Below are 13,660 nucleotides of genomic sequence, written 5' to 3'. Positions count from 1 at the left end.
CCCAGAATTATTCTTTTGGAATCCCAGAAGGATTCTTTTAGGAATCCCAGAAGGATTCTTTTTGGAATCCCAGGAGGATTTTTTTTTGTCCCAGAAGGATTCCTTTAGGAGTACCACAAGGATTCTTTTTGGAGTCCCAGAATGATTCTTTTTGGAATCCCAGAAGGATTCTTTTTGGAATCCCAGAAGGATTCTTTTTGGAATCTCAGAAGGATTCCTTTTGAAATCCCAGAAGGATTCCTTTTGGAATCCCGGAAGGATTCCCTTTGGAAACCCAGAAAGATGCGTCAAAGTGCATTTAAGATTCTCGTCATGTTGGCTTAAGGATTCCCGTCGAAGTCCCTAAAGAATTCCCGTCAAAGTGCCTTAAAAAGTCTCGTTGGAAGTGCCTAAAAGATTCCCGTCCCGTACCCCTGCAGGATTCTTGTTGAAATCCATAAAGGATTTTCGTTGAAATCTCTAAAGGAAACCCGTCAAAATGCTAAAAGGATTCCCGTCTTAGTCCCTAAAGGATTCCCTTCAGAATCCACAAAGGATTCTCGTAAAAATGCCCAAAGAATTCCCGTCGGAATCCCTAAAGGATTTCCGTCAGAATTCGTCGGATTCTCATCGAAACCCCTGAAGGATTGCCATCAATATCTCTAAAGGATTCCCGTCGCAATCTCTGAACGATTCCCGTCAAAATCTAAGAATTCCCGTCGAAGCTCCCTACAAATTCCCGTCGGAACCCCTTCAGGATTCCTGTCGTTGAAAGATTCCCGTCTCAATTCTTGAAGGATCCGCTTTGGAATCCATGAAGGATTCCCGTCGGAATCCCTGAAGGATTCTCATCGAAATGTTCATAGAATTTCCGTCGAAATCCCTGAAGGAATCCCTAAAGAATTCACGTCAGAATCACTAAAAGATTCCCGTTGGAATCCCAAAAAAAGTGCCTAAAAACTCGCCTTCGGTATCCCTACAGGATTCCCGTTGAAATCCATAAAGGATAGCCATAAAAATCTCTATAGTATTTCGGTCGGAATCGCTGAAAGATTCCCGTCTCAATCCTTGAACGATTCTCTTCGGAATCCATGAAAGATTCCCGTCGGAATCCCTGAAGAATTCCCGTTGAAATCCCAAAAGGATTCCCGTCGGAATCCCCAAAGGATTCTCATCGAAATGCTCATAGAATTTCCTTCGAAATCCCTGAAGGATTATCAATCATTGGATTTCCTGAAGGATTCTCATCGAAATCTCAAAAGTTTGCCATCAAAATCTCTAAAGGATTCCCGTCGGAATCGCTGAAAGATTCCCGTCACAATGCCCGAACGATTCCCTCCGGGCTAATTTCTGAAAGATTTCCGTCAGAATCCATGCAGGATTTCCATCGGAATTTCTGGCGGATTCCCGTCGTAATCGCTGAATAGTTCCCGTCAGATTTCTTGAAAAGTTTAACTTTAAAATCCTTGAAGGATTAGCGTCGGAATTCATGAAGGATTAGCGTAGGAATCACTGAAGGAATGCTAATCGAAATCATTGAAGAAAAGCTCACCGGAATCTCTGAAGAATTTCTGTTCGGAATCCTTGAAAGATTCCGTTTGGAAATCCTGAACGATTCCCATCTGAATCCCTGAAAGATCCCGACGGGATATGTAGGACATTAATTACTCATTCATTTCATTGTTATATCTGACAGAAACCGATAATTTTGTTTTTCCTTTTCAAGGTTGATGCATCGCCGTTCTGTAACCCCTCCACGACAATTTCTCCTTGCCGTGGTCTGAGGAAGAAATTGCCACTCGATGGTGAGCAGATCCGTGGGCTAATAGAATCCTTCAAATTCGTTTCGGCGTGATTATTTGGAATCTACTATTTATCCATTTATTGGCAGCGTCGATAACTTTGCCGTTTCGCGACTGGGAAGTAACAACGAAGGAGAGCATAGCATTCCGGTACGAATGGAAACGCCGATGAACATGGTTACCACAGAAAACCACTATCGATGATAACCTTATACAAATGCTTTAAATAAAAACAAAATAAAACATATACTTAAAATTAATAAGAAAATAGAAAAATATGTATAGGTATAATAAAAAAAACCAAGAAAGAAAACTCAATTTATGACATTCATATAATGCCATGTACATTCTACTGGATTACATCACTTTATATTACATCGCTCCGATTACATCGTTTAATTTAGTACGTCGTCGCGAAATTACATCGTTCCTATTTATTACGCAGAATGTTCCCGAGTACATCGTCTTATGTAATATTCAACAACCGATGGATTCAGTTGGTTGCAGCTGTTTCGATGTAATATTCAACAAATTTTTTTGCTGTGTAGTGATGTACAAACAATCAAGCCATTTGGTTGGAACGCGGTCGAGTTATTAACGTCGTGGACGGGAATAGGGGGTGCTGCCCAAATGGTCCCGCTCCCTATTTTGAAAAGATCCGCAATATTTATTGGCAAAAATTCATAGATTTAACTTATGATGTATATCAGCGAACACATAATCATTCTCCACGCGAACTACTAATAAAATATATATCCAAATCAACTTTATGTGTGGTCTCGAATAAGCAATTATTTAATTTATGTGTGGTTCTATATCGATCAGTGATGTCATTTCACTGGGGTTTTACACTAGAGTGTAAGAGATTCTATCGAAATGAGGATAAGAGAATCAAAACGCAGCGCGTAAAATGAACCTTCTGCTGTGAGTGATCTGGTGAGCGCGCGTAAGAGAGCGCTTGCGTAGAGAAATCAAGGCAGCGTACACCCACTCACCACTCTAGAGAATTGAATTTTAGGTGCACTCAAGTTCTCTCACTTCAGTGAGATCCTCAGCGTGCCTCACTCCAGTGTACCACTGCAGTGATATCACCACAGAGTTGCGTTCGAACGATTCTGCTGCTCAGTTATTCGTTCCCTGCTCGATGTTGTGATGAAGGACCGGCATGAGTCGCATGCAAACAGTCCGGATTCCGGAATCAAGGTGAAACGGGTACGCTGTATGAAAGTATTAACAGCAGCAATCGACTGTAACATGGAACTTTACTATTTTAAATTACACGTAGCGATTGCGTAGCGTTGTTAAATAGATTTTATGAAACTTTTTGGTTGTCATTCTTCGTTTTGATCTATCTTTCGGATTGCTAAAGTATAGCGATAAAAGAAATGCTATTGTAAACAAGTACCACATTTATTGCGGGATTTTAATCATTTTAATTTGTGAATCTGAAGGATGAGCAGAGTTGACAGTCATAGCGTGTTAAACAAGGATGTTTTTGATTTTGGTAACTTGGGCTCGAACACTTAGTAGTTTATCAATAACTCATTCCAGAGGCTAAATTTCAAAATGCAATGAATGATGTACTTCTTGCAAAGGTTTTTCTACAACACTGCCGAATTGTTCGTTGTTTAAATTTCACTAATAACGGAGTCAAAGCGCGAGTTGCAGTAACCTAAACCAAATTATTGAAATTTTGTTATCATTTATTATAAGTTACTGAAACTAGCGCGAGGAACTAAGCACGTTCAACTACTATTTCTTTGCCTACTTTATTCCACTACTTTACTCACTACTTATCTTAAGTCTACTTTATTCCACTTATCTTAAGTGTGCATTCAAAAGCTCATCAATTATGTTTCAGACACGGTACACCCACGGCTATCGGAACTATTACCCTTGTTGAATTCAAACAGCGAACTGTTAGTTTGTTGCTTTAGCCAAGCAAGCCGTTGGCATGTCCACGAGTCCCTCCAAGACACGTGGATTCGCAAAGTTAGTTTCAATTTCGGAAACATGTGCGGAAACATGAAACATTTGACTCTTTATCAGCATCACTAACGATATGTAGCATAATATGCCAGATGCTCAATACGATAATTTGGGAAGCTTCATGATCAATTCTTTTTAAAAAGTTGCAGACAGAGAGCACCGGTTCTCATGATGCATTTCAACTTGTTTTACACAGCTGTGCGATCTGTGGCTGAGTGGCGCTGTATAAATTTCTACCGACTTTTTGTGCTGTTCAACAATCTATGAATTTAATGATTTCTTTAGTAAAGATAAGTAAACGTCAAAATAATCATCCAAACGTTGGTTTACTGAAATACTAGAATTTCAGTAAAAAAGAAATTTCGCAGTTGAAACTCGGCAAACAAAATACCGAACATTCAAATGCTGGTTAAGTATGAAGGCATTAATCCCTCTTGATTATTTCATCAATCTCGTTATAGTTTTATAATTAAGCGATCCTAAACGAATTCTACTATTCCAATTAAAAACTGAACGAAAAAAGCTCGTCGAGTTTATGGAATTTAAAGCTTTCCTGTCAACACTACAAGAAATGTAGTATATAATATGAATACTAAAATTAAAAATATGAAGAATTAAAAATTGGCAAACATAATGAGTGATATGAAGCAACTATGATTTGCTCAATCTAGGTAGAACTCTTTTTCCATACAATTTTGAAAAACATATGCATTTTGCATTTCATATAATCCCCTCCCTCCCATAGATCGCATCACTCAACAAAGTGAATCCAGATAAAATATCCTCCCAAGACAATCGTGGAGGTGTTCTCGGTCTCTAGTAGCAACGAGAGTCGAACTAACAATCCTTCCTTTCCTATATGACCGTAATGAAGTAGCCAGCGCCGTTATTGATTTAAAATACGTGAGCTTCTGAAACGTGTACATTGAGAATGGATAGAAAATCCCATGCTCCATTCACATGGTTCTCTGTGCAATTTCACACGTTCCAGTCAATCACGGAGTAGTAACTACGAATTGTACGGTCATAATGCTCATGCTCAATTTTTAAAAACATATGCATTTTGTCCATGTCCATGTTGGTGTGTCGCAAATCCTAAAAGTTTAAGAACCTTTGATCTGTTCTATTTTAATGTCTTTTCAAATGGTTGCTTAATTTGATTGTATTTTGACTATATATCTACTATTTGCAATTTATGTGAAGACTATGGAAAAGCAGCACTTTAAAAAAATATAAAATCCAACATTGAATATAGACAATTCCATAAAAAGTGTTCCTTCCATCGTTCTCAATCCCATCGCATCGTCTTGTGAATCACAAGGCATTTACCTATGCGCTAAACCAGTGATGGCCAAAGAGTGGCCCGCAGGCCGCATGCGGCTCTCGAAACCTTTTTCTGCGGCCCGCGAAGTATTTGAAAATATACACAATATGTGGCCCGTTGATAAACATGAGATGACACGAAAAGCCAGGAAATTTATCATGTTCACAACATTAAGATGTTTAAGCACCCTAAAGCAAAAATTATGTTATCATCATGATTAACTATATCTATCACTTCATAGATATTACGTAAGCCAACAGCAAACAACTTCGGGCTATGAAAATAGCTAATTCGTCCTTTTTTGTTCGCAGATTCAAATGTTGAACTTAAGATCAAAATAATGAAAACATTACCATTACATCGCCCTGAAATAAGAATGCATTCAATATAAGTTAGGCCTTATCAACATTCAATTGAAAAGTAGCTTGATTTCTATCCCAAGAAATTATTGACTATTAACGTACTTTACGCAACGAAAAATATTTCACAAAGTCAAGATGTATTAGTTGATGAACAAAAGGTTTCAGTAAACTTCAATTGTTCGGAAATCTGGAAACACGGTAAATAGTGCGAAATGCAGATTTACTCGATTTCTATTCAACACCGCTGGCAAGTTCACATGGCTTCAAAATCATGTTTCTCGTTATTTCGCGCGACAAATTATAATCAATGAGGTCTCGTAATCTCACTCAATCACTCATCTCAATGTTACATGACACAGAATTGGAAGATTCATTATTGTTGTCTCTAATAACGAGTTTAAATATTTTTCGTCTCATGTCCGCTGCCGCAAAAGTTTCTGTTAGTATGAACGTAAAATCAGTTGGCTATAAAACCAACTGTAAAAATGTTCTTACAAACATATTATTTGAAGAAAACCCAGGGCAACGAATTTGATTCGTTGTGTAATAGGTATAGAATTCATTTTGATTAAACTTAAAATTTCTATGTAAAACACGCTTTAACAGTTCAAAATTGCTGTGCGGCCCTTGGTAGTAATAATGCTGAGGACAACTGCGCTAGACCTAATATCAATGCAGCATGCAAATAATTGCATTGTGCGAAGAAATACGAAGCAAGAAAAAAAAGAAGAAAAAACAACATCGGCAGTCATGCCGCTTCGCCGTCCATCCCAACGATCTCAGCAATCAACTGGTCGGGGTTCAGCCAAACCGCGCCATTTGCAGAAGGTTATCCTCAGTTATGAGGTTGAGGGATATCCGATACGATTTGTGATCAATTAAATCTACTAAATGAAAGTTTGAGTAGAAAAATCGGTAATTTATCATTGGCGCTTGGTGCGATTTGGCTGAACCCCGACCAACTGTTTCGCTCACTTCAGTTCGCACTGCAGTGCGGAATCTTCAGTGCGCACTGGTATAGTTCACTGAATTAGTTGACACTCAATCACTACAGCGCATCCCAGTGCTCTTTGTTCACGCTACAGTTTGGGACAGTGTGGAGTGCTTTAAATAGTGAGCGCAGCTTACTTCATCGCTGCGCGCAGGAAAAGAGTGTAGTGATAATCAATGACGAGTGCGATGCTCTCAATTGTAGAAGAGTGTTGAGAGTAATCTGGCACTCGCTCTTTACTACACAGAGGAGAATGACAACACTGATATCGATTATATTAGGATGGAGCTATTGCAAAAATTTATTACGGCGACACATATATCTTATATAGATATTTTTGGCAGTGTAAGTAACATTTTTTTCATGAATTAATTTAAGTACTGCAATCAAAAGCTTTCATGATTTTCTGTCGATTGCGATATTCAAATTAATTCACGAAAAAAATGTTTCTTAAATCCTTTTGAAAAGTTAAGCGAGAAGTGTTCTCGCACGTGAATTTCACCCAAAAAAAAATCTTGGAATAATTCAAGACAAAATTTTCAAAACGACTTATCTGCTTTTGTAAACAAAGATTCAAACGACGATTTGACGAATCTGATAGCTCTCCCACGCAAACCAACACCATCAATAGGTAGATGAAGGATTCCGCTACCTGTTGATGGTGTTGGTTTGCGTGGGAGAGCTATCAAATTCGTCAAATCGTCGTTTGAATCTTTGTTTACAAAAGCAGATAAGTCGTTTTGAAAATTTTGTCTTGAATTGTAAGACACGACCGATCGACGTAAACTACATAAGGGTCTGTTCACAAATTACGTAACGCTTCTGGGGGGAGGGGGAGGTCTAACTTGCGTTATACTTTGTTACACTAAAAGGTGGGGGAGGGGGGGGCTACTACCAAATGTTACGCATAACGCGAATAAAAATTTATTTGAATGTCTTTTTTTTAATCACTGATTGAAGTAATTGCTGTTTATCGTTATCATATATTAGTCATTATCGAAATCAAGCATGCTAACATAGCGGGACTGATATGCGTAAAAATACCAAGCAAATATTGTATTTCTCAACACCACAGTTCCGCAAAACTATATAAATGGTTATGATCGCAAATTCTATTTTCGTTTCTGCTGACTGCATTCTTGATATCTTGATATCTTGATATTATTAATCATGCGCCGTCCCTATTCTAACGGAAAACGGGATTGAGCATCACTGGACATCATTTGTGATGTTCAAATCGAAATACACGTGTTCAAATGGCTGTCAGTTGACCCAACTAAAAAACCGAATTCGTTAGTTGGGCCGAGGTCGTGGCCCAACCAGCAAATTGTATTACAAATTTCCGTACCAAAGGTATAACTTTGTAAAAAAAAAGTTTATTCATTAGCTTCGGCAGACGACTGGTACGGTGCATTTCTTGTCAAAGGCACACGTAAAAAAATAACCTTATATGTTTTGGCAAAAAACCATTCGAAAATACTTAAGGCTCCGTCAGACGTTGCAAGCAAATCACTCGTGCGAGCGAATGATTTCTGAGAGCACTCGCAATTGCAGTCACACGTAGCAGTTTTTTACTTTAAGCAAATGACAGATTCACTCTCATGCAAATATAAACAAAAACGAAAAACTTGTTTTTCGGCCACAAAATCTAATTTCACTCCTATTTTTGCAGTGCAACACTGCCACCTGAAAACGTTTTCACTTTTGCGAGCGAAAAATTTGCTAGTGCTGCACTAGCAAGTGCAATTTAGTTTCTGCGAGTTGAAAATTTTTAACGCTTAGCAGTCACACATTGCAAGCGAGCGTTTGCTTACGAGTTTTCATTTGTTTGCATGCAATCACTTTCAGTGTAGTCAGACAGGCAAATTGTTGACAGTTGTCACTTTCTGCGAGCAAAATGCTCGTTGCGAGTGATTTGCTTGCAACGTCTGAGGGCACCTTTATACTCTTCATTATGCCACCTTATGAATGATCCCATATCAAAAAGCTAATAACATTCATAAGTTAATGAAAAGTACAAGTTTTGGAATGTATGTGACTAATGCGATGTATAAGTTTTTTCTTATACATATCATTGAGCGCCTGCTTTGGCAAAAAAGTATTAAAAATCTTAATAATAAATAACATTAAATTTTTTTACGTGCAACTTGTCGCGAGTAATAAACCCAATTTGGGTCGTAAAGCCCTACCTTGTTTATGGTTGCAAACGATAGTGCATCGGTCAAGAATACTTGAACCGTTGTTATAAAAATTCTGGTAAAATTCTAAATCAGTAAAAATAATATTTTTGTGTTTAAGACATTTTAAGGCAAATTTTGGGCTGTGCAACATTTCAGAACGAATGAACCATCAGCCCAAAACGTCAGCCCCATATGGTCCAATGCACCGAATGAACACAATGACGTTTGAGACGGGCGCTGTTTACTAAAAAGGAACACTTGCATGAACTCGATGAATGAAAAAGTATTCATTCTTAGTAAACAGCGCCCGTCTCAAACGTCAATGATGAACTCGGTGCATTGGACCATATTAACTGTCATAGGTTGAGTCAAGTGCCCTGCGGTGTTTTGCTAGTGCGTTTGAATCCGTACGTCAAACAAGACCAAAAATGTCGAAGAAGCATTTTTCATCTATTTTTCAATTTCAAATTAAACAATGTTCTTTTCGATTTTTGAGTCGAGAGAAAAACTGACACGTTCAGAATGATTACCTTCATCGTTCCCTGAAAGAAAATCGAATATCGATTCTTCATTTTAGGACCCAATTGTACGAAGTCGTCTTATGACAAGTAAAAAACATTCCACTAATAGCTCAAAATAATTTTCTTATTCTATTCCTAAAATCGCATTAAAAAATAGTGGTAATACCCTATACTATAGGCGGAAAACTTATAGAGCTATCACAACAATACTCCATGTATTCGAAGTATAATCTCGGGGAGGTGACACATCATTAAATCTTATCGTCTTATCAAATCCTCAGATGTTTTATTTAAAACTGGAAAACGTAAAACACAATTGTTACTAATTTCTACAATATTTGGGCTGATACAAGAGCAAATTAATATGATTGAAGTAGCATGAATATCATCAATTCAGGACGACTCCCACATAAATCTCGTAACATGAGCATAACGACGTGATGTTCCTCGTAATATTAGGTATAGTAAAATGGCGAGCGTACCGACAGAACCGGTGAATTTCACGGTTCATTCGTGTAAAAATAGTTAAAACAGACAATTTCAACTGAAATATTCATCGATTATCTCCTCATTCGAGTAGGATCTCGATACACGTAAAATTAGCTCGAACAAAAACGACGGGAGTTTTTGTTAGGTTTCGTTAAATTACAGAAATGTTCATTTGGTAATGGTTACTCATGGCCCATTTAATACTTCGGCCATTTCATATTTCGTTATTAATAATATCTGGAATAAGAGAAACATTAGTAAATTTTAAAACAATTTTTAATTGGAAGATTAGATATCTTTCGCGGATCCTTTTGTTGATGGAAAAATAAACAACATATTGGGTTTCATTGGTAACGACAACATTCAGCGCTTAGTTAGATTATCATCTAAGTTCAGTGTCGGGAAGCAGTTATTGTCAGATTTTTTATAGCATCCGCCATTATGGTGAGCGTGGAAAGCTGGATTGCGTTTGGGGCTTAACGGTCTATCGGCGCACCGTGCCGTGAGCAGGCTCTGGGTCAAACACAATTGATACGTTTGCGTGCGTTTTGACAGTTTTGGAAAATGGAAAAACTGTCAAAACGCACGCAAACGTACTTATTGTGTTTGGCCCATTAATCTTCCTGGAATCAGCGAAAAAAGTCAATGTTTACGTTTGCGACTTTCGCCCTTATGAAACAACAATGTCGAATTCGTGTTCAAACGCAAGTTTTTCAACATCAGGGCTTTTACAGAAACGTCACATGATGGGCTGTGAACGTGCTCCTTTTCCAAACTGGTATAACGTGTGTTAGAACGAAATAGCGTTCATGCACGTCGGTACTCGCACCATTTGCGCAAGCGAGATACCAATATGCGGCTTCGACGCTTTTCAGCTCCGGCACTCGTTCGAGTTGATGATTATTTTTTTTTGGTTCGTGTCGTCGTGTTCTCGACGATTTCGACGGTTCTCTCTCAATCAAAGTCGCCATTTTTGTCCTACCTCTCCGGTTTGTACGTCAAGCCTTTCTTTCACTGGAGTTGGTCCGAGTTTTTCTAGTGTTGAATTTCTGTTGAAAAAGTGATTTTCGGTGGCCGAAAAGTGTACCAAGCGGAAGTTTGGCCCAGGGCGGACATTTTCCGGTCGGCAGAGTGTGGATTCAGAACCGATGTGAGGTGTTTTGTGCGTTTGGAAAAGTTGGCAATTTTCACCCTTCCTAGTTTTCTTCTCACCGTCATTCGCCGAGAGTGGGAGGAGGTGGCGAAGAAAGAAAAGATCCCTCTGTGTTTATTAAACGCAATGGTGGCCGATGGCTAAGCGGGGAGTCAGCCTTTCTTTATTGTGAGGAATTTTTGTTCTTGTTTTATTCTGTGTGGCGATTTGCGACATCCCGACGACAACAAACTGGAACTGCAGCAGCAAGTTCAGCAGGTTGGTATTGGAATCGGTAAGCGATGAGTGACTCCGACGATGACATCATGGCCGGAGGTGGCGGAGTGACCCGCAGTAGCCGTCGGCTACGGCGCAGAACCGGACCTCCGGGGACGCCGTCTGCTGTCGGTGGTCCGGCACCATCAACGTCCAGGGGAACAAGATCAGCGGCCATCAATCGGAGGCGACTGCGGGACGACGATAGCGACGAACAGTCATCGGATGCGGATCGGAACGGAAGCAGCGATAGTGGCAGCGAAATTGAGCAATCCGCACGCAAGAAGAAGGCCAAGAAGTTTGTGGAGGATGACGAAGCGGGTCCGAGTGGAACGCAGCAGGTATGGGTGTCTATGGTGCCATCTGTGGAGGGCGGAATCCGCTACTGGGAAGCTTTTGTACATTTTTTTTTGTGGTGAACGGGTGCAAATTTTAAAGGGCAAAATTGGTTAATGACCTCTCCATATATTGATGTGTTCGGTTTGTGTGCGCGTGAATGGATGTCTGATGAAAGCGCAATTTATGGCTTGGTTCGTTACAATTAACATTTTTTTTTAATGATTATTGAAAAATGCTTTGTTTACGTAAGTACCTAATGTAATTCAATTAGAATGTTGTTTAATCTAAGTCTAAAGGTATTTTGTGAATTTTGTGACAAATCACACTTCAGGTGTTCTATTACATTTTATTGATTATTGCGTGTTCTAACAATGGTTATCATTGATGAAACGAATTGGTTTTCAGCAAAAATCCTTTTTTTAATGATTTGTACACGAATTTACACGATCCGTATTGAAGTTATTTTTTTCCCCAGAAGGTCCATAGGCTCGAGTGTTATGTACTAAATAACTCAAGTAGTAGTTTGTCTCTGTGTTTGTAAGTCTTTATCGCTTGTAATGTAAATGTTTGAAATGCCACATAAAAATTAATTACACAATTTTTGTGTAAAAAAATGAAATTTCATCGCAAAAACAATAAGTTATTTATTTAGTCGAATGATGGATTGTCATATATAGGGGAAAGTGGGCCAAAATCGCCACCCTAAGCTCTGACTCTTGAGAAACACTAAAAATCCTCCGTATACTGCAGATTTGTCTCTTATTGTGTTTTGTCTATACTGTCGTTCTACGCATAACTGTCCCATGTACATAGGATTCCCAGCAAACATGGGACAAATATGCGTATGACGGGCAGTATAATTCAGTCGCCTCTCCACATCTCGATATTGAAGAGATCATCGAGATAGGGAGAGATCGAGGAATGGAAGGGAAATTTAAATGGGTACTAGATTCAAAAAAGCTCGTTGCTGTTGAAAAACTGCAACAAAACAAATGTCATTTCTTATTGTTGATGTGTTTGTAATTATCCAGCCTAGCAGCCTAAAAATTTGAACATATCGTCATAAGAAGAGTCAGTCCTGAATGAAAAATGAGCAGAACACATCGAGATAAAGAGATTATCGAGATATAGAACTGTTGTTAATTTAAGTAGTAAAAAACATATTACTATTGCAGAATTCACCAAAAATTAAATACAAAATTCGCATTTTATGAACCGATGTCTGGTGGCTAATTGTGCGCACCCTTTTACGCATATTCCTAAATGTGCGCATTTTTAGTTCTTTCCGTGTTTCACGTTCTACCAAAACGATTCCTACTGTTATAACCTTCCACACAATCCCAAAAAAAAACCTCCCGTGGCACCTATGAGAGGTCGTAGAGTTCTCTGCATCTTTCTTAAGTAGGTGTCCAACAAACCTTGCTTCCCCTTCCTCAGCATTCGCAAGGACGTGGCCAGGACAGATCTCGACTATTGGAGAGTGCATTGCTTCCATCTAAGAGATAGTGATTAGTCCCAAATCAACATCTGTGGTAACGGATGAAAGTGATGCTACTCTCATACAATAGTCTTGGCTTGTACCACCTACGAATTTGTGCGAAATGCTCAATGCTAATGCTAATGCTAATGCTAATTCCTAAATGTGCGCATTTTTGTTCTTAATTATGCGCAGCTAGAAAATACCAAAAATTTATAAGGTACCCCGGGGCAAGTGGGACCTAAAAAAACGCTAGTTCAGCAAAATCGCTAAAGCATATTTAGAAAACAGGGTATTTCAGGACATTAACCACGGATACATCATTATATGCTTCCGTTGTTGAAGTGTAGACGTGTTGTAAGCCATTTATTCAGTTACAAAAATATTGGTAGTGACATAAATAAATTTACCTGCGGGACCCACTTACCTCTTCAAACGGGGCAAGTGGGACCTATTCTGCTCTATACTGTCGAACGAAACTAATTTGAAAAATGTAGATATAATGCTCATGTAATTTCTGAGTTGTAGTATTTCAGATCATGGATGGAGGTTCATTGCTGGTCAGACTTTTGTTTTTGGCAAAAGAAAGGGATTACAATGTTAGCAGCTATAAAATCAAGACAACATGCGGTTTACCGTTTAATTGTCTGTTGTCTGGCTTTACATTAGCTTACTTTCTTACCGAATGTGTTAGATGGAAGAGATAAGCAAATCTTTGTTCACTTTTAGAATGAATGTTTCTCTGTTTAACACAAATTATTACATAAATTAGAACCTCAAAAGGAACGTTTTCATTCAG

At 38.7% G+C, this 13,660-nt stretch overlaps 1 protein-coding gene across 1 annotated transcript in view; it reads left to right on the top strand.

Annotated features, from left to right (window-relative positions):
- The first annotated feature begins 10,584 nt into the window (after positions 1 to 10,584).
- Positions 10,585 to 13,660, top strand: part of LOC134223311 (PHD and RING finger domain-containing protein 1-like) — a 40,687-nt gene continuing 37,611 nt past the window's right edge. Inside the window, exon 1 of the mRNA XM_062702467.1 lies at positions 10,585 to 11,386. Coding sequence (XP_062558451.1) covers positions 11,072 to 11,386 — 315 coding nt within the window. The 5' untranslated portion in view covers positions 10,585 to 11,071. The remainder of the gene's footprint in view (positions 11,387 to 13,660) is intronic.

This window comes from Armigeres subalbatus, chromosome 3 (genome assembly GCF_024139115.2).
Source record: "Armigeres subalbatus isolate Guangzhou_Male chromosome 3, GZ_Asu_2, whole genome shotgun sequence".
Lineage (NCBI taxonomy): Eukaryota > Metazoa > Arthropoda > Insecta > Diptera > Culicidae > Armigeres > Armigeres subalbatus.
The sequence above is the reverse complement of the archived record's forward strand: the minus strand, read 5'-3'. Positions and strand labels throughout refer to the sequence as shown.